Source organism: Syngnathus acus, chromosome 2 (genome assembly GCF_901709675.1).
Source record: "Syngnathus acus chromosome 2, fSynAcu1.2, whole genome shotgun sequence".
Taxonomy (NCBI): domain Eukaryota; kingdom Metazoa; phylum Chordata; class Actinopteri; order Syngnathiformes; family Syngnathidae; genus Syngnathus; species Syngnathus acus.
This window is the reverse complement of record NC_051088.1, coordinates 5730808-5752300: the sequence shown is the minus strand read 5'-3', so window position 1 is coordinate 5752300 and position 21493 is coordinate 5730808. Positions and strand designations below refer to the sequence as shown.

At 39.9% G+C, this 21493-nt stretch overlaps 1 protein-coding gene across 1 annotated transcript in view; it reads right to left on the bottom strand.

The window, feature by feature from the left end:
• Positions 1-348: 348 nt before the first annotated feature.
• The window catches only part of cntn3a.2 (contactin 3a, tandem duplicate 2), a 52963-nt gene continuing 31818 nt past the window's right edge, over positions 349-21493 (bottom strand). Inside the window, exons 13-23 of the mRNA XM_037239554.1 lie at positions 19174-19343; positions 16236-16353; positions 12584-12742; positions 10839-10988; positions 9755-9825; positions 8652-8886; positions 8178-8287; positions 6409-6595; positions 5840-5952; positions 4252-4420; positions 349-3779 (exon numbers count right to left, since the gene is read on the bottom strand). Coding sequence (XP_037095449.1) covers positions 3682-3779; positions 4252-4420; positions 5840-5952; positions 6409-6595; positions 8178-8287; positions 8652-8886; positions 9755-9825; positions 10839-10988; positions 12584-12742; positions 16236-16353; positions 19174-19343 — 1580 coding nt within the window. The 3' untranslated portion in view covers positions 349-3681. The remainder of the gene's footprint in view (positions 3780-4251; positions 4421-5839; positions 5953-6408; positions 6596-8177; positions 8288-8651; positions 8887-9754; positions 9826-10838; positions 10989-12583; positions 12743-16235; positions 16354-19173; positions 19344-21493) is intronic.

Genomic DNA, 21493 nt, shown 5'->3' with positions numbered 1-21493 from the left:
ATTCTGCACCCTTTCATTCATGAAGCTGGCGAACTTGTGTTCATTTTTTAAATGCTCTTTTTACGTATGTCAGAGAATACGAATAACCAGTTAATGAAAGATGCTACAGTGCAGAGGCATTGGATTCCATGTCATAAATTCCTTTATGAGATGGATTTCAACAAATAGGACAACTACCAATTAATTAAAAATGGCAAAAATGGCATAAAATTTTGCAATTTAGAGCGTCTCTATTCCCCTAAGGCACAGCGTATTTTTGACCTGCAGTAAAAGACAATAAAACTGCTGATGCGGAAAATGACAGTCATATTATGTGCTGTATAGTGTCGACAAATGCAGTCCAAAATCTCAGTTGATTTTGTTTGTTTTTATTAACTGCCTCATTTAGAAAACACAAATGCACCAAACAATATTATACATGCACGGCTTCAGCATATCAAGATCAGCAAATGACTTTTCAATATGAAAACCCTCCAGCCACGATCTCATAGAGATCACTTGCATGGCAAAATACATACAAGAGAGAACAGAAAGGCCAAGCGTTGTCATGTTTGGGGCACGCGGCTTGTCATTTTGTCACATTGTAATCAGTTTTGCGGCTTTTTGTGTCTGATCTGAAATAAAAGGCATTGAAAGCGTGTCTGCAACCCTGGAAATTGTTACTTTCTGCTCATGTGTTTTTCAAGTTCCACTGAGAATTGACACCACCTCAGTTATTAGTCTTGCCTTTGTCGGACGCTGCTTCAAATTAAGTACATAATTTTGCCAGCATGTCCTTATTTCTTTTAAAACAACACTTGACCTTTGTGCAGAATTGCTAAAGAAAACAAAAATCCAAACAATCAAAGTCAATAAAACAAAGAGTGCAAGAGCCTGGCAGCACTCACACTTAATTCATTAAACATCGCCACTGCACTGGTAATTTACAAAAACAGAGATGTCGCAGAGATGATTGCTTTGCTGTACCCAAAACGCACATTAGAAATGAATTTTTTTTTAAACATTTCAATATACAATCATACAAAACTGAAAGATATGTTTCCTGTGTAAAGATTGGTAAAATGACATTCCTTAATGTAATCATGTACACAAAAGAACTGCATACAAAGATGTAAAAACAACAAATGTGAATGATGGAAGGCCGCATTTTGTTTTCTAATGCAAACACTGCGGCCTTTAAATAGATCCCTTTCCTTTGCACCCGAAGTTGTTTGAGAGAAACACCCGATTCTAACTTGTGTTCGTCAATGTCGCTTTCCTTTAAGATCACAATGAGCGACAAATCTTGGCACATTACTTCCCTCAGTCCTGCTCAAATTTATTAAGCTGCTTTGATTTCTGCTCAATAATGGCGTCTGTCTGGATTCTCCATTCATCAAGTCAGTGTTTAAACGGAGCCGCATGGCACATGTTGTATAGCTGATGTAAACCCCACTGGCCATTAAAAGGACATTTAACACATGAAATAAATGTGGCTGGCTTGAATACAACCAACAATGACGACGAATACTGCACATACTGTAAAGAAGCCAATCCAACAGACAACAACGGACAGATTCACAAAGTGATAAACACAGCTGAACATACACTTTGCCAAATAAGCCGTTGGCGATAGGGCGACGATCAGACTGGCATGTATTTTTTGTTTGTTGTTTTGGCAGCTCTTGAAACTTCCCCTGCTGACTGCAAACAAGTGCGTTGCTGGGCAATGGCATCGCCCAGATGGATTTCGCTATTGATTACTGTGTTGAGTGTATGCCTTATCAATTGAACAAAAATGTCAGGGATGAAACGAAAGAAGGCTTGTAACGGTTTTCCCAGAACTCAAAGTGACATTTTCAAATTGCTTTGGCAAATTGACAGGATAATGAAATTTTGTGTTACACTCGTGGCCGGCAACTGACGTTAATGCTTCAGGAGGGGGGGAAAGAGAATAGAAATACTGTGATGTGTTCCTGCAATAATTTACTAGAACAATGCACTAAAAGTCCAGCCCGACATTATGCTTAGAAATGGACTCATATTAGTTATATTCCGCCAACGACACACTCCATACTCGAAAGTGTTGCACTTAAACCATTAAATGAAAAGAAAAGAAATGCCATTTTGTGCTGTATTTTATAAAGCGTTTGGGGACAAGTCTGGGAGCGTTACAACCCTTCAAAATTAAAAAGGGGCAAATGACACACTATGTACGATATCACCACAATGATATTTGATTGCAATAAGGTCCAATACCAATTTTGTACCAACGATGCAGCGTTTCCCAAGCAAATCAACTTTTTTTTTCTGAAAAGATGTAACTTTGGAGATACGTGGATTTCACCTGAAACAATCAAAGTATTACAAAAGGTAATATACTGTAGGTAAAATGCATTAAAAGACTGTCGAGGGTGAAATGACAAACTCTAGTAATAATAAAGGTGGCTTTTCAAAACAATTAAGCCATGCTAATAATAAAACAATTAACAAAAAGTTATTAGGAAATGTTAAAATGAAGGGAATAATGGTGGTAATAAGACATGTGAAACAGATCTGGTTAATTGCAAATTATGCTAAACTTAATTATTTTTTTTGCCAGTAATGGGAAGTGTAAACTGTCCAAGTTATTATGGTGTTACGGTGATAAAAAAACAAAAAAACAAACAAAGAAAAACATGACTTCCAAATGCTTAACTGCTTAATTTCTCCATAATTATTTTGTTTCCATTGCATTCCAAACATGGTACTGAATACCCACAAAAGTACCAAGACCCTTCCATATGGTTACAAGATACTGACCACTGTTTACTGGACACTGAATGCTTACAAACTGTAGCAATAAACCTTTTGTTTTTAACCCCTCGTGTGCACAAGCTCAAAAATACACCAGCACATGACCTATTATTTTGGTCATAGTCATTTGTGATCTTTCAAAATTGAATTGAATTGAATTCCTTTATTGTCACTGTTAACGCAGTGCTAACTGTGAAAATCAGTTTGGCAGAATGTATCTATTAATCTACTGTCATATAAAGTGCCATCTATTTGTTTCAGTTATCTGTGATGTATTGATCCTCATCCTCACACCTCCAACCAAAGCTACAGTACAAGTCCGAAGTAAAAGTACTCGAAGATCCATTTGACGCAATCTCCTTGCAGATGCACAGTAAAAGACCAATCCATCAGTTTGTAAGAAAGTACAAGGACTGCTCTGAAGCATAAAATCCTTGAGGAACCCTCATGCTAAACGGAGCGCTCCATAATCAAATCACACAAGGTAAATTGACTTTTATGAGTTGGAATCTGGGACGGGACCTCCAACAAGCAAGTAAAGAGGAAGATGGCTGTTTGTGTCGTTCTCCTCTGTCAATGAGCTTGAAAGGCACAGACACGTGTGAAGGATTGTGTTCCTGCTTGCCAATTGAGACAAAGGGAGGAAAACCCTTAAATACAAAACGCCACTTCTCATTGCCGTTGTCCGGAATACACAAAAATCATCATGAAAGTCCGTGTCTGGGACCAAAATGATAGGAAGGCTAAAACTACTGCGGCACATGAATGGAAGTAAGGCATCTGCATCATTCTAGAGTAGAGACAAAACAAAAGGCTGAAATGGAGAAGGACAGTGCTTCGACACCTCTTCAACCTCATCCCCGCTAAAATAGCACACTTCCAAAGCAAAAAGACAGAGCAAATGCATCACAGTGTCGACCGGAATGTTGATATTGCACTGGCAAGGAGCAGGAAGGGCAGCGATGCGTCCGCATTCGAGGCTCTCGAGCCGCGAGCACTCATACCTGTAGCACACACAGAAGGTACAAACTGATGTTAAAAAGCTATCTGAGCTGATCAATGCTTGCTAGTTTAAATGTGATTGCACTGGAAGATACAGATGGTTAAAACAACCCAGCCAGACCCAGCTTCATTTGGTAATAGAGGAAGTCAACCTGAGACAGAGATGAATTGTCCAGCAATATTCAGCCAAATATCACCCCTTTGGCCCGCTGAGGACTCGTGCATTGTTTGAAATTAAAATCAAATGTAATTATTTAAAAAATGATTTAAAAAATGTGAAGTGACTTAATTTTTGAGAACAACTTAAGAAGAGTACAATAATCATGGTCAGCGTGCTTAGTATTATTAAACTTAAAATATTGTAATAACATTGCATTTATTGTGGGTAAATAAAAGCGTTGCAATCATGTTTTGCTTTCATGCAAGAGTCAAGGCTGTTCACTTGAACCATTCAAAGGTGAAACGGGTGCTTACTAAGCTGGTGGACTCGAATGGCATCAGAAGCAGGGCCCAGGCCTCCTTCGCTCAGGGACTGAATGTGAATGATGTACTCGTCGTCGACCTCGGGGAGCGTCAGCTCAGCTGTTGAATTGGTTGTTGTGAGCGTGTTTACTTCTTTGAGTTGACTTCTCCTGTATGACAACTGAAGAGGAAAAAATGGGATGAAATGAACATAGCCATATATATATACAGTATATAGTATATATACACGTATACTATATATATATATCTATATATAGTTATAAAACTATAACTCACTTTTGGAGGCAAAAAGAAAATCAAAAGGGGGGTCAACTATACAGTGGGCTTAATAAAAACCTACAGGTTGTAAAACAAAATATACTACACTCTCTAATTTATAGCGCATTTCAAATGCAAAATTTCTGTAAATGAGAGTACATTTAAAAGCAGCTATAGAGTTAAAGAGATTGCAAAGCAAAGTAAAAAAACAAAACAGCTTATCAACATTACTGAAAGTGCGTACAGCGCAAGAGTAAAATTTGCAGAATATGCCCCGTGGGGACAAGCTGTATAGAAAATGGATGGATGGATTTTGAATAGTTTGTAATACCCTAATAATAGGCATTGGAAAAGAGCACAACATTCAAATATGAAAATATAAACACGTAACTCCGAGCCCTTCCATATTTCTCCATGTAATTTGTTGAAAAAGGGTCGGTAAAATGGTTATCTTGTTATTTTTGTTTCAAAAAAGAAATGGAAAATACAATTTTCTTTTTTTAATTTGTGTTTCAGAACTAAAAATAGAATGCACAGAAGGTACACGGACCTACATGAAGGAGGGAGTTAAGAACAATTTGAAATGGCAGTAGTTAAGTGATAGCACAAAACCTCCAAGTTTCTAAGAGAAAGAAGAAAATGCGGAGAAAAGCTTATTAGAACATCAGAAATTGATTTTTTTAGCGAATCAGAGTTTAATTACCCGAAATCAATCCATTTTCTTCTTCTTATCTTGTTCAGTGTCATGGGGAGCTGGAGCAAATCCCAGCTGACTACAGGCAAAAGCCTGACTGCAGCCTGCATAGGTTGCCAGGCAAGGCACAGACAAGTTTTCACAGTAACTCTGTCACCATCACTGAGAACAAACTGAACCATCATGGCCTGCACCAAAGTAAGGACTAAATCAAAGCTGCAAAGTTGCAACCAGCTAGTGGTAGAGTGTCCGCCCTGAGACTGGAATGTTGTGGGTTCAAACCCTGGCCGGGTCATACCAAAGACTATAAAAATGGGACCCATTGCCTCCCTGCTTGGCACTCAGCATGAAGGGATGGAATTGGGGGGTTAGATCACCAAATGATTCCCGAGCGCGGCACCGCTGCTGCTCACTGCCCCCCTCTCCCCCAGGGGATGGATCAAAATCACACGGGGATGGGTTAAATCTAGAGGACAAATTTCACCACACCCAGATGTGTGTGTGTGACGATCATTGGGACTTTTTTTTTAATTTAGCAAAACTGTGTCGTAAACCTTACCTTTGGTGGCAATCTAATAAAATTGTTAAGCACCGTACATGGCAGTGTCAAAATATGCAATAACTCACCTGGTAACCTGTAACTTCTGACTCGGACTCCAGTGCCACCACAGGCTCCCAGTAGAGAGAAAGTTGGGAGCCGATTAGGGTCCATTCGATATCCACAGGCGGCTGGGATGGTGCTGTGACATGATATATATTCAAAGTTAGAAACTGACAAGAAACACTGTGAGGCAAGGAACAAATAAGAATCAGCAAATTATTATTATGAGTAGTAGTCATATAGTATATATATATATATATCGCCATTATTCATGTTAACTGCCACTGTTCACAATACAAATAATTCAACACTAGGAATATTCTGGAGTCAAAATTTATATTCTGGAAGGGAAATTTTGGCCGAGTCCGTCCCTTTTTGTAATGGTCACACAGAGAGTAGGTTGTTGTTGCACTGGGAATACATTACATGTACTCAGTAATTGACTTTGTCTTCCCTGACATAGCAGAGAAAATCAAAAAAACAACACAGAGGCACAAAACAGAACACAGCAGTCACCATAGCTTGTACCTCGAGATAATCATCCTCGTGTAAAGAAAATCAAGCAGCAGAGCGGCAGGGTGTCTCAAAGACTTACGGGTTTTTTTTGTGGTGACATTGATTGCAGGAAGGAAGGGGCCGGTGCCCGCTGTGTTGAAGGCGCTGACAGTCAGGAAATACTGCGTGTGCCCTGCCAAGCCGCTAACTGTAACCGAGGTGTAGTTCCAGGGAACGCGAACCTTTCCCATAGTCTCTGGTTTTGTGTCGTCTTCCCAGTACACCACCTATGTGCGACCGATTTCACATGGATTGAAACAAACTGTCATGACTTGAAGTCACAGAAATTCTCATTTTATATGTGGTTCAAAGCCAGCAGGACTGTTAGGGATGTGTCGGAATGTGCTATTGTTAAATGATCAGCTCTGACTGTATCCTCTGAAGTGAGATCACAGCATCGATGTATCCGATGGTCTGCCGTCTTTATTTTATTTTACTTGCTTATTTTGCCAGCAAAAAGAAGAGCAATAGTATATCAGAAATGAAAATGACTGCGATGAATATGAGGTTTTCAGAGATATTCAACCATTAAATAAGATGGACGCAGCAGTCTACTTGTGTCACATCGGATCACCACACGGACCAAATTCAATTATCAAAATCATATTTTTAATCAGAACAATATTTCAACTACATAATTTCTCATTCGCAGAAATATGACTTGCTGGACATTTGAATGTAGAGAGATACATTTTAGTGTAGTCGATGTATTAACAATAAAAATAAATATACAATTTCAGACACATGTAAAGTACGTTTTATTTCCTTTTTAGAAATAAATTCTCTACTACATCAAATGCTCAACGAAGCATATGATTTATTTTGTAATAAACGCAGTCCGTTATATGGTATTGTAACAATTAGTTCACAAAGCATGTACTGATATTTTCACATGTTCAGACTACAACACTGAAAGTAATAAGACTACCATTTGCCCCCTTGATACTCTCATCTCTTAGATATGAAATGACACCAAAAGAAATTTTACGAGATGGACAGTTTTAAGCAAACATGCTGTTTTTTTTAGGGAAGAAAGCCATATCGCCACAATTTGTTGAGTCAGACCTCTAAATCCAATCTCCAGAGAGTAATAACTGCGATAAAATGTAAGTTTTTGCATAATCTAAAAATATTTGATTTATTAACATTCATGAAAGCAGAACATACGTACACTTGGTTTGAAAATCAAATTGCAGTGTTACCCTTAATAATAATAAAAATGATAATAATGTCACCCAGCCTATGTTGCACTTCTGTTTGCATGGATTTAAACATGTTTTGGAATTCAAGACTTCAAGAATTCATTTTGGGTGATAGGCTGGAAATATTTGGGCAACCAATTCTTAGTGTTTTTGAACTCCAAAGCTTTGTGAGCATGAAGATTTTCATCCATGCTGATGGCACTCAGCATTTTGACATGAGATCCAGTGTTGTGTGCGGCCGCTGTATTGACTATGTTACCCTATAATTGACACCCACCATGAAAAGTGTGGTCAGGCAGTTTACTTTTGTTCCTGTGCAAACAATCGGTCATGCTGCTTGTCACAACGGTACAAAGCGCTATATAATTTGCGCTACAGAAGCAGTTAAGATGAACCAACCGTTTCCTGGCAACAAATGATCTTGTTGAAGACAAACATCTGAATCGTATTGCATGTGATTTCTGCTTTTCAAAATTAAAATTATAATTATTCAGTTCAGGGTGTCCCCCGCCTACAGCCCGATAACGGCTGGGATAGGCTCCAGCACGCCCGCGACCCCCATGGGGACAAAGCAGTACAAAAAATGGATGGATGGATTAAAATGTACCTCATAGCCGAGAACCTTTTCAGGAGTGAAGAAGAGAGCCTGCCAATTCACTTCGATCTCATAGGCTGAGACACTTCTGGCCCAAACTCCCACTGGCACCCCACTTGGCTCTGAAGCAGACAATAGGAGACGGACTTAGCATCACTGCCTTCTCATATCAGCACAAAGAATACATCTGATCTCCAAACATGAATTGCAATGATGGTAGCATCTCGAAACGATGGCAATAATCCAACAGAACAAACCTTTCACAGCGCGTGAATGTAAATGTTAGTGAATGTTGAGGTTAACAATATATGATATTTCCACACTTTCCGACCCTCGCTAAAAAGATTTATTTGGTTGCACGCCTTACGGTTTACTCGAAGTGCTTCCAGCTTCCAACAAAACCCCTTGTGTGATCTTTGTCCTCTTGTGGCATTCAGAAAGTTTTGCAGCCTTGCAAACATTTTTTTCTGGTCCTCTTTGGCTTACCTATCTCTGCAGAGTAGATGGTGACCACGGGGCTGAAGGGCCCCTGCCCTTTACTGTTATATGTGCCAACTTTGACGTGGAACGGAGAGAAGGGCGCGATGCTTTCGTTGCGGTACACATAGCGAGATGCGCCCGGGGCAGAGGTGGCCACGTGGGTCCAGCTGACTTCTCCGAAAGCGCGGAAAGCAATGATGTAACCAAAGCTTTCACCATTCTGTAGTTCTTCGGGGACAGGCTGAGATTGAAACACAAAACTATAGTGATATTAAAACATATACAAACCACTCACGTTCATCCCGCCCCTGGGCCGACGGCATCAGTTTGTGTGACCCTCAAATTGCTTTAGAGACCCACCTGACAATATGGAATGAAGGAAATGGCTTTAAAAGTGTCGAAGCTCACAACAGTGTATCTTTCAAATGAAAACATTATTTCTCCCTATACACGGTGCTTAACAAATTTATGAGCACCCCTGTCATAAAAAGAGAATGAAGCTCTCGACATTTTAACAGGAATGAGGAATTTCCTAATAAACTGATTTCACCTTTTTATACCCACGTTCGCCTCACTGGGGTCTAGTCATTAAAGTAAAAAATCTATACTAATTTTTTCAGTGTCAAACAACAGCAATACATTTTAGGAATGTCAAACATCAACACAAAATGACACATTTGGCTGACTCATTTGTGTTAGGTAGAATTTAAAGGGCTCAATCATAATTGTTACAAAGACCGCTGAAAATGTTTTATGACCACGGTTTTTTTAATGGTAATCTGGCAGTTTTATGGAACTGTGCGTGTGGTCAATTATATCGTCAATTATATAGTCAATTTAATTAGGCACATTATTTTCCTCATCAATGATCTGTATTTAATATACAATAGTGCAATCCATTGGTGTGCTGCACTTAATGCAGTTAACTTACTGTATCGTCAAAAGCAAAAATGATTGTAAGCTACCTGCACCACTTCATTGCGTTGCATTGTGCAATTAGCTGAACAATAGTAAACTGACCAAAACCTCTGAAATTATTATGCTGTTAGTGGCACCCTTCTGGGACTTATGATGTATTAAAAATGAACAACATAAGATCGATGACTTACCTCCCATGTGATGACCAACTCTGACCTGCTTCCGCCTCCTCCGCCCACATCACCTGGCGCGGCATCAGGGACTGCACAACAGAGAACTTGTCAACACCTCCACATAGGAAACTTTTGAAAAAGAACAAGAGCACTCTGAGAGTGAAGACGTATGCCAAGGTTTCAAGGAGGCAAAGATTTCACCAGAATAAGAATTTTCTCTGGATTAAAAGGAACACAACTTAACAAGAGTCTCGTGATATGATTTGATATGAATTTTATTCGGCTCTGAAAATGCTTAATGGGGTTTTCAATGTGGATTTTTGATTGCTACTGTATCAGGTCTGGATTAAACTTGGTTTGCCATTATTGGGTACATATCCAATTTAGTTTAAATGAAATAAAATTAGACAAAGATGTTTAAAAGTTGCAAATGTTTTTTTCATGATGTCAGAAATGGAAACTACACCCTAATAAGATGTGGAGTTCATTTCCCAAATGATCTTAGATAATTACAAAACACAGTAATGCCTCGAGACCACAAGACCACCTGTGATAGGGGAAAATCCCCAAAGTAGTGTCACCCTCTCATTTGTAACATACATACATTTTTTGTGTATCAATAAATGTATATTAAACCATATACGTAAGTGCATATATCATTAGAACATTAAATAATGGTTTCAAACATGTAAATACTATATCAATAATATAAATGACATACAGAAAATAATGTATAAATAATATAAATATGATACGTGTGTGTGTGTGTATGTGAGTGTAACAAATGTTGATGTAGCTAAAGTATAGATACTGTAAATATGTTTTTAAAACTCCTTTATTATTATAACAACTTTTTTATAACAAGGTACAAGTGTACATAGTGTAAATATGTTTTTAGAACTCTTATTATAATAAAATGTTTTTATAACAAGGTACATTAACAATACTGTAAATATGTTTTTAGAACTCTTATTATTATAACAACTTCTTTTATAACAAGGTACTTTCGTGCAATAATTCCTCAATTCAGAATTTTTATTTTGAATTTTTTATTTTGGAGGGGGGAGGGGTGAATCCGCGATGTACTGAAGCCACGGTATACCTGCATCTTCTGTCCTTGTCTTGACTGACACTGGGCTGGGTTCTCCAACTCCAACATTGTTCCTAGCCAGCACCCGAAACTCATACTCCACCCAGGCATTAAGATCCACCACAGTGGCTGTCAGTGTGCTCCCATCAATGATCTCTGGAACTAAAAAAAAAACGGAAAAAAAAAACATTATCAAGACGAAAAGAAGAAATTCATGCAAATGGCGGGATACTGAAAACCTGACAAATCCAGAGGAGGTATTTCACAACAGTTAAATAACATTAATTAACAGTAAATCAAAAAGCTGAGTACCTAATTAACTAAAATGCATAATATGATTGTTTTGATATTGCAAAATTGCAGGGAGCATGGTGGGGCAAAATGATTAGCAAAGCATGCAACCCCTCAAAAGGATACAGATTGGAATATTTGGCATTCTTTTGAGTTATGCGTATTCTTTTGTGTCTTCATGGTGGTACTAAGACCCTCTTGTTGGTGTCAAAACTGCCAGGTTTGTTGAGGAGATACTTCTAATCACTTGTGGGACTCAGCAGTGTTGTTTTGCATTGAAAGGAGAGTCAAGTCCTGTGATGCATGTGGTTGGAAAATCTATCATACTGGTTTCACAGGCTCTTGACTTTATGTATTCACATTCGAGGCCTGGTTTTCACTTTATGGAGTTAGCATGTTCTCCTCCATGCTTGCACACTTCATTTCCTCCCAGTGTGATTAATTGAATATCTCTAAATTACCTGTAGGGGTGGCTCGGAGTGAGTATGGCTGTTGGACTGTAGAGGATGTTCCCTGTGATTAACAGGCAATCAGTCCACAGTGTACGGTGCTTCTCACTCAAAATAACCTAGGAGAGTCTTCCGCCTCCTAGGGACCCTCAACAATGAATGCTGAATTGGATAATTCAATTGAACTAGGAACGCATTTTTTTAATCAGTCATAGCACTCACCACTGATTCAAGGTCCTTTTTTCCATTATTTTCACATTTTACAGTACAGCCATACATGTAAATAAGTTCCAATACAGTCCTCTAGATGGTGCTTTTATTGTTTTTCTCCTTGCAATTATATCGTGCTGAATGACTTGTGAGACACATTCTACACGCACTCTACCAACACAACCAATTATTCATTTGTTTGTGTCAGTGCTAGCTTCATGTCACTTCTGATTAGCTACCTTTCTCACAGAGTCTGCATTTCAGCGGAACTTGGAGGTGACCACAAACAGCACATAATGATTTGCGAGCATAGATAATAAAGAGATTTATCATTTACAATTATCTGCTCTGACTGTTCTCGGAGCAGATCTGGGAGACAAAATCCTTCTTAACATATCCCACACCACAGGATATAAACTCAGATCAATTTTAGAGCGAAATCTGAGAATTGGGGCTTTGCTGACTTTGATTGCGAGGAAGGGAAAATGCTCAAATTGGGCCCGGCTTTTTGGTATGTGCCTCCCTAGCTTTAGTGAGGCGTGTAGAGCCAATTCTGAACACCACTTTAGTTCTCTTTGCACAATAACGTTTTCACCTAAACAGGATGAGAGGGCTGGTTCTACTGAAACAGGTGTGAAGTGGTTCTGGTGAGCCCCACTGACCACCACATCGATTAAGCGAGGAATCCCCCGCTGTGCAGCTGACCTCTAACTCTTTGCACACGACAGTTGACTCTCCCTACGGAGGGCCACGAGATGTCTGGGAAGGTGTGCAATTAAATGAATATTTCTTTGAAAGGTTTCCTACCCGTGTTAACCCTTTGCCATCCCACAGTAAAAAGTGTCCTGGTCTGAATGATGTAATTGATGAGGGGGCTCCCGTTGTCCCGTCCGGGGGTCCACACCAGCTGGGCTGTGCTGTCTGTCACCTCCTCCACCGTCACAGAGTCCGGTGGGCTGGGCGGGCCTAGCTCGAGCACAAAGACGCACAAGCAGTTCTACACAACACGGCTTTACATGCGTGCACTCAGACAGCTCGAGGGAATATGTTGGTATGAATAAAATATTTCTACCAGAGATTGTCAGCCCTTTTCCAAAAGCCTTAACACCTTTGAATCGATATTAACAAGAGGAAGTATTTCTTAAGTTCAAAGAGAGGTGATGCCCTTCACAAGGAATTAAAATTGAATTCACAATTTATCCCCAAATATTCACTCAAGCTGCAATACTTCCCTTTCATCGTCCTCCAGGTAATTGATCGATGAAAGAGCAGATGCGAGTAGATGCCGGGAGTCACGAAAAAAAAAAAGTTAAAGATGAAAAAGGGTCTCATCATTGAGAAGGATCATCATTTAATCGTTTATTTCTATTACGCCTACTTTTGAGGAGTGTTTCATTCTCATCTACTGTTTCCTGTTCTTAATGAAGGTGTCAGCTCATCAGAAATAATAGACCACGGGAGAGCTATGAGGTACACTGCAGAATAACAATGCCGCCTGCTTAAGAGCCACTTTAGTGGCTCTTAAACAGAAGCAAATGATATAAATGATATACTCTAATTATCAAATGGGCTAAATCTTTTTTAACAAGCAAACAATAGATGCATCCTCAGTGAGGTACAATATTTCAATATTGACGCTGTTTTTTCCGCCACGCTGGCATGCGCTTATACCTACAACAGATATTGATCTAAGTAAAACTCATTAGTCGCTCCTGATATGAAAAATAACAATGTATGACCCTGCTAATAAATAATAAGGAAGCAAAAGCAATCAATGCTCAAATCTTCATTTTCTTAATTACGTTTTGTTGGATGACGCGAAAGCAAGCTGATACTGTTCATCTCAAAAGTGTGTGAACATATGTGGCATAGGAATTTGCAATATGGAAATGACATGGTAAATTTTACAACCTGGGTGAAATGATCAAATTATCACCATGTGGCGAGGACAGGGACAATGACAACCATTTTAGAACTCATCCACATGGTATTATTACCGCCTTTAAGCACTGACCTTCCCAAGGGCTACCATGCCACACTGTAGTGGTTGTGAAGTGCTACCTAGAGTGGGATCAAAAACACTCCCATGGTAAGTATAATTAGGAGGAGCTTGCGAGGGAGCGATGATCATTTCAGAGTGCCAAGAGACAAGATCATTGACCTTGTGTTGTGTGCCATGATGTACATTTGAAAAATCTACCTCGTGCTCTGTTCAATGAAAATTAAATCCTTCACGATCCAGCCAGCCTCCTTATGCTTGTATACCCAGTTCAATGTACACTTTTTGCTCAAAAGCCTTCAGATACATCTTTCAATCGAATCAGTCAATCAGGAACAGCAGCTGTTGTAGGTGACAAAGGGCACATAGAATTTTCACACTCTTTAGGTGCAATGGACAGGTGTCCCAATATTTATGTCCATATAGTGTGCCTCAATTCTTGATGACACGCTCTATGTACAGAGCCTGTGCTCCGCTTCACCACTCACACAACAAAAACTATTTTCCCCAGCACCATTTCTCTGTGTAAAAAAAAAAATCCTCACACTCCTAAATGACAGTACTCGTAGAAGTATATTTTCCAGTTTGCATGTCTCCCCTTCCTGCTGCTGTCAAACTTGTATGACTGTTCCGTGTATGATTTATTCATGAATAGTTGTCACTCCACTGCTGACAGTTAATATTGCTGGTTCCTTTTACAACTGCTTATAGCGCATGTAGGATATCACACACTGCTGTATTGGTCACTACGTGCTGCTTTCCATGTCATCATTTCACTTTCATTCTCATATATAATTCAATTTTTATATATAAACTATTAATCCAAAGCATCGTTTTTTTTCTAACGTCTGTATCCATTCATGTACAGATTGACATTCATATTCTGCATACTGTTCAAAGTATAACAGTAATATTTATTGTTCGGTACATATACTGTTCTCACTCATCGCATGTGATGGTGGAAATAGGTGCTGCTGTACATGCTGTAGATCAATAACAGGTATCGAGTAACAAATTTCTAGGGGGGGGGCACTGTTTAGTATGGCAGCGGGATACGATGTTTATGAACGACATGCAATAAACTGAAAACGACATGCAATAAACTAAAAATACATGGTCATGCTGCACAAGATTTTTTTTATATTTAGCAAGGATTTTTGTACAAACACTGATTCTTGAAATGATTAATAAATTCAGGTTATGTCGCTGATGAAGGAGTTGAAATATTGCTGTCAACTGTGAGTTTGCTTGCCAGGAAAATATTTGAAGTGCATCCCAGGTTGGACTTCATTTGGAAAATAAAATTTTCTTTTGACACGTACGTATGTGTGATAAATGATATTATTTTGTGAAAGAGACTTTCCTGTAAAGTAGAATTGTGGTTATTCTATATTCATGTATGTATTCTAATATTTTTTCAAGAGCATTTTCTTATTTTCTTTTATTATTATTGGCCACAGGTTGAAAGGTAGCTTTCGGCACAGCATATCAGCTGGCAGCTGTACCGGAAAGTAATATCTGAAATGACACATCGCTTGGTTGCCACTAGCTTCATGGTTTACTGCCTAACATTTGAAGCCGTTTGATGCGTGTGGAATGACACATTGGTGACAGCTGCCATCAGCAGGACGTTCTGTATAAATAATGCAGAGTCACAGGCAGGATTCACTTCACTTGACATGAATTGCAATTGTTTCTATTAAGATTGAGATTTATTTCCACTTAGTCCTCAGCTACGACAGCTCTTCCTCTCCAAGATGTTTAAAAAAACAAATGAACAATTTGGTAAACATATGGCAAAGGACATACCTAACATTGTTGCCCGTGGGTGCTTGCCTCTAACCTTTTCACATACTGAACATCCTCTCTTCACTCATTTGGCATTTAACAGATTTGTGTGGTGTCAATTTGCACCGCAATTTAGCACATTGATCCAATCGAGAAGCCGACCTCCTCTCACCCAGCTGCCATACAATTCAGCTATTACACAGAAAAATGTCGATACAGCCTGATGTAGCTCATGATAAATGGTGCCCTTATAGTTATGCATGCGGACAATTGGCTGTAATGGAGGAAAAATGTCTGGCAGAAAAACAAGCCTGTTGTAATCAAGTGAAACTACAAACAAAAACTGCAAATAAAACCTGGGGAGTGATCTTGGTGACAAGGTGGGCAAATTAGCCTTCCTCCATTCAGCGGCTGAAAATAAGGCGATTTTAAATTAAGAGCCCGAGTGAACAAAGAACACCCAGAAAGGAGCATGCATGGATAATATCGCCTATTGTTTTAGTTTGACAACACGCAGGGCATAAATGGTATTTTGGATCAATTTGTGGCTTTCAGAAACTATAAAGGTTGGGTGGGATTTTTAATATTTGCCTTCCAGAGCTTCCAAAGAGACCCAGTCCTCTGAGCCTCGTTTTAATTAGCGCATCCAGAGCGGTGGAGAGGTTCTCTTACCTTTCACAATCAATATGGCAACGGCTGAGAGGCTTTCCACATCCGTGTCCACCACGCAGATGTATTTGCCCGTGTGGTTGAGCTGAATATTCCTGATCATCAGATCTCCTGCGGCTCTCTGGCAAGGAGGAAAGGAAGCTTTATGTTGCAGAAAAGATTACAAAGCATGTGACAGCTTACTAAGGGTTGAAGCTGGGCAAGTTGAATGTGATGTAAACCAAACGAAGAAAGACAAAAAAGTTTTGGCAAATGCTGCAGATACTTTAAAGCAGTGGTTCCCAAAGTGGGCGGTACCGCCCCCCTGGGGGCGGTGGAAAGATCTGGGGGGGCGGTGAGGAAGAAAGGGGCGGTAGGGGTGCGGTAGGGGGGCGGCAGTCGATTTGTACACAACACGCCGCTCTGGCCCAGTCAGATCCGACAGCATAGACTACAAAAGCAAAAGCTCAGGTTTGTAATTTCAAGCTTGTAATGTTCAGAATTTTATCTTATAATAAAAACCGCATTCTGGCGGTCAACATCATCTTGAGTTCAAGTCAACATGAAATTGGGGACTCGCCAGAACGCGCCGTGTTGTGTTGTGTTGAGCTGGTTAGGGCAGTGGTCCCCAACCACCGGGCCGCGGACCGTTACCGGTCTGTGGGTCACTTGGTACCGGGCCGCCAAGCCGCACAGAATTTTTTTTTTTATCGATGATCAATTAATTCAGGTCAAGACACTCGTCCCGGTCACGTGACATGTTTCCCCAGTCGAGCCCGCAAAGCTAATATGTGGCGACAGGCTAACTAACCAGGCAGTGAAGCATTCAAAACTGCTTCAACACATGGAGACCAAGCATCCTGCAATAAAAGACAAACCTTAAATCACTTCGGGTGTCATTGTCTCCGATTACGTCTAGATGGGACCGGCTCGTTTCTGAGAAACAAACTCAGTGCTCCCACTAATTCAACGTAATGGTAATGATATTATAAATGTATTATTTATTTATTTATATAAATGTATTATTTATTTATATAAATGCCGGTCCTTGGGGGGGGGGGGGGGGGGGCGCTAGGAATTCACTGGGGAGCCAAAGGGGGCGCCAGCCTGCAAAAGTTTGGGAACCACTGCTTTAAAGCAACCCCCAGGCCGTAGACATGTACCGGTGGATCATTTGGTACCGGGCCACACAAGAAAGAATTAGTAACTTGCATTATTGTCGTTTTATTTATCTGAGTCTGAGCGATCTTTTATTTTGGAAAAATGGACGAAGACGCAAACATATAATAACATTACTCATGTTAGGTTGCACGATGTTATGAGGACGCTGCTCGTAAAGTTGCATAAGAGTACACAGTGAATTCACGTTTATTATTAAATTATACCCTTGTTTTTATGCCGTTCGGATCATTTTATTTTTGTTATATTTATCCGCCACGCCTTAAAAGCCGGTCCGTGAAAATACTGTCTGACATTTATCCGATCCTTGGTCCTAAAAAGGTTTGGGACCGCTGCTTTAAAGGCCCATTTCAAAGCGATAGTGATTTGGTTAATAGTTGTCTTTTGGGTGGAGGTGGAAAAAAGACATGTTAACATATTTTATCTTCTGTCCATTGAGAAAAGGCAATCTTTGCCACCGCTCTAAATGATCTGGTAAATTGTAACATAATCTGGAGCAAATAGCATTTGTATCATACATCTGGTTAGGAATTGTGTAGTCCAATGTGCTGATGAAAAAAATCTGGCCTCTTTCCATCCATCCATCCATCCATCCATCCATCCATCCATCCATCCATCCATCCATCCATCCATCCATCCATCTTTTTAGCATTACTATAGTATGCAGAGGCAGCAGCCAGAAAATTAAACTGCAACAATGTAGTTTAATGAACAATATGGTCAAAACAATTAATCGAAATCGAAAAACACCACCTTTAAAAAACATTCTCACACAGTATTTTACAGTCTTTTCCAGCCATAGGCCACCAAGTCACAAAAAAACCACCCTCATTTTGGCCTTAACAGAATGTAATTTACGTTGCACACATCTATTGAGAGCCCAGGGAGTCCTGTGGATTGGCAAACCAGACATAACCTTGTGGTTTAGATGAAAAAGATAAAACATCTAGATTTATAAATGTGCAAAGGAATATAATTTTTATGTTTGACAATGTTGCTGCTATCTGTGCCCCTTTTCATTTGCAGGGTCATTCCCATGAATTTCAAAGGTCTGTTGCAAGCAATTGGACTTTCATATTTGAACTTTTGCAGGTTTGCTGGTTTATAGAGAGAAGTGGAGAAAGGAGGGAGTACATTTGTAAGAACAAATGTTAAATTAGTGGGGAAATTGTTCTCATGGCATTGGCAGGGAAATGTGTAAGTTGTGCCAACATGGTTTAATTATGGAAATTAAATTCCTTGAAGCAGCAAAGTTAAGTTGGTAATCTCTCTGAGCGGGGGACATTCAAGCATTTCTGGGGAAGGGAGTCTGATAAGAAAACACATACACACATAGAAAATGATTAATCTCAAAACGTGTGAGGGTGTTCTCAAAGTGTACTGTCATTTGGGGCTTTGCCATGCTTTCGTTCTTTTTAAAGACACCTTTAATTATGTGTATCCGCTTTCTGTTGCATGCAACAAAGTAACATCTGAAAGGAAAGGAGGAACTGAACTGAGAAAGTAATGAACACAAGAGCAACAAAAGACATATTTTGACGGAGCAAGGGACACAAATCCATTCATGGAAGTAAAATGAAATTTGAGGACCCTCATTATCACGGCCTATAGGTTTTATTCTAGAAGAAACAAGAGCTGTGCTCTTTTTTTTTTCAAGGTCTACTTCAATGTCAAGCTCTCTCTTCAAACGAACAGCACAGATGAAGTGAAAGCAAGGGTGGAAAAGAGGTGCCAACTGCCTATTCACACATTCTGAAGAGGAAGACGGCAGAAGGTCACTCACCCCGCCCACCAGCTCGAAGTGACCGCCATCATTGCCGATGAGCTGTCCGTTAAAGGCCCAAGAAAAGGAAACGTCGAGGACTGGATCGCTGGTTACTTGACAGGGTAACACGATGCTCTCGCCTACGATGATTTCCATGTCTCCAGGGCCCTGGGTAAATCTGGTTGGATCTAGCACAAAAAAAACAGTATTTTTTTTTGACAGCTGGGATGACAAAGAACTATTAGTGGGTTTGGTGCCATTTATCCACATGTTCTAAACCTTAGACCCTGTGGTTGCCAGCACGGGGACAGATATAGTGGTTGAACCACATAAATTAAAGATTAAAGATTAAAATCCCAATGATCGTCACACACACACCTGGGTGTGGTGAAATTTGTCCTCTGCATTTAACCCATCCCCGTGTGATTTTAATCCATCCCCTGGGGGAGAGGGGAGCAGTGAGCAGCAGCGGTGCCGCGCTCGGGAATCAGTTGGTGATCTAACCCCCCAAATCTAACCCTTAATGCTGAGTGCCAAGCAGGGAGGCAATGGGTCCCATTTTTATAGTCTTTGGTATGACCCGGCCGGGGTTTGAACCCACAACCTTCCAGTCTCAGGGCGGACACTCTACCACTAGGCCACTGAGCTGGATAAATGTACATAAACCGGGGTGTGATGTTATCACGAATCGTGCATACCTTGAGTTTAAGTTCACGGTTGAGTTCACATTCAGTAGTCACGTAACCAAAAGCAAAATAATCTGTTCACGTAAGATGTAAATAAGAAAAGACTCGAAAATATTTAAAGTGAAACAAAAATGAGATTTTTTTTGTTTTGTTCTTTTTTTTTTTTTAGCAAAGCGCAACATCAGCACATGCATGAAAACTCCAGAATGACAGATAATAATAATTGATAATTATTATTATTACTGTAATTTCTATTCATATTATTCTTGAAATTTCTTCTGGGACACCCCCTTGAAAACGAGGCGATACACCTCAAGGGGTTAATTCTGCATCCATTCATTTTCTATACCGGTTGTCCCCACGAGGATCGCGGGCGTACTGGAACATATTCCAGCAGTCATCAACCTGAACCGGTTGCCAGCCAATTGCAGGGCACGCTGAGACGAACAACCATCCGCACTTGCATTCACACCTAGGAGTAATTTGAAGTGCTCAATCAGCCTACCAAGCATGTTTTTGGATGTGGGAGGAAACCGGCGTGCTCGGAGAAAACCCATGTAGGCACGGGGAGAACATGCAAACTCCATACAGGGAGGGCCAGAGGTGGAATCAAACCCGCACCCTCCTAACTGTGAGGCGGCCGTACTAACCAGTGCCGCCGGGGTTAATCCTAATAAAGGAATTTGAACAAAACCGGATATGTTAAAGGAAAAAATATAGATTTGGAATCTGAAAAGTTTTCAGATACTAACAGTCCTAATTTTGTTAGTGTTCTTAATAAGATTAAAAGGTAATATGAAAAAAAATATTTTCAAAGTGCGAGTCATTTACCAGTACCCGAGAAGCAGCTCTCACTTTCAAAGAGGTTGGTGATCTCTTTTTTTGAGAACATGTCTATCGTCTACAAAAGTCAAACCCCATATAGTTCTATGGTGCAATATTGCAAAAAGAAACAACTACCGTTTTTTTCCATGTATAATGCGCCCCCATGTATAATACGCACCCTAAAAATGGCATGTCGATGCTGGAAAAAAGCCTGTACCCATGTATAATACGCACCCAAATTTTGACTTTTTTCTTTTTTTTCTTTTTTTTTTAAAGTCCCAATGATCGTCACACACGCGTCTGGGTGTGGTGAAATTTGTCCTCTGCATTTGACCCATCCCCGTGTGATTTTGATCCATCCCCTGGGGGAGAGGGGAGCAGTGAGCAGCAGTGGCGCCGCGCTCGGGAATCATTTGGTGATCTAACCCCCCAATTCCAACCCTTAATGCTGAGTGCCAAGCAGGGAGGCAATGGGTCCCATTTTTATAGTCTTTGGTATGACCCGGCCGGGTTACTTAAGTCCGTAAACATAAAATTATTTCAGAAAAAAGATCATCTTTGGGAACAACCGGATGTTATTCTGCCGGTCAGTATCACTGCGCATGCAGTAGCAAACTCGATAGCGAAGAAATATGTGAGACTCTCAACGGGATCACCAATATTTGAGTGATGTTCCAGTTATTTATCACAATTATTTATTATTATAATAATAATATATATAATATATATAATAATTATTTATTTATTATTCACAATTGTCATGGTGATCTTTCTGGTGATTTCTTAACTAGGCTGGATGTATTTTTTTTGTTGGCGTTGATTTCTCC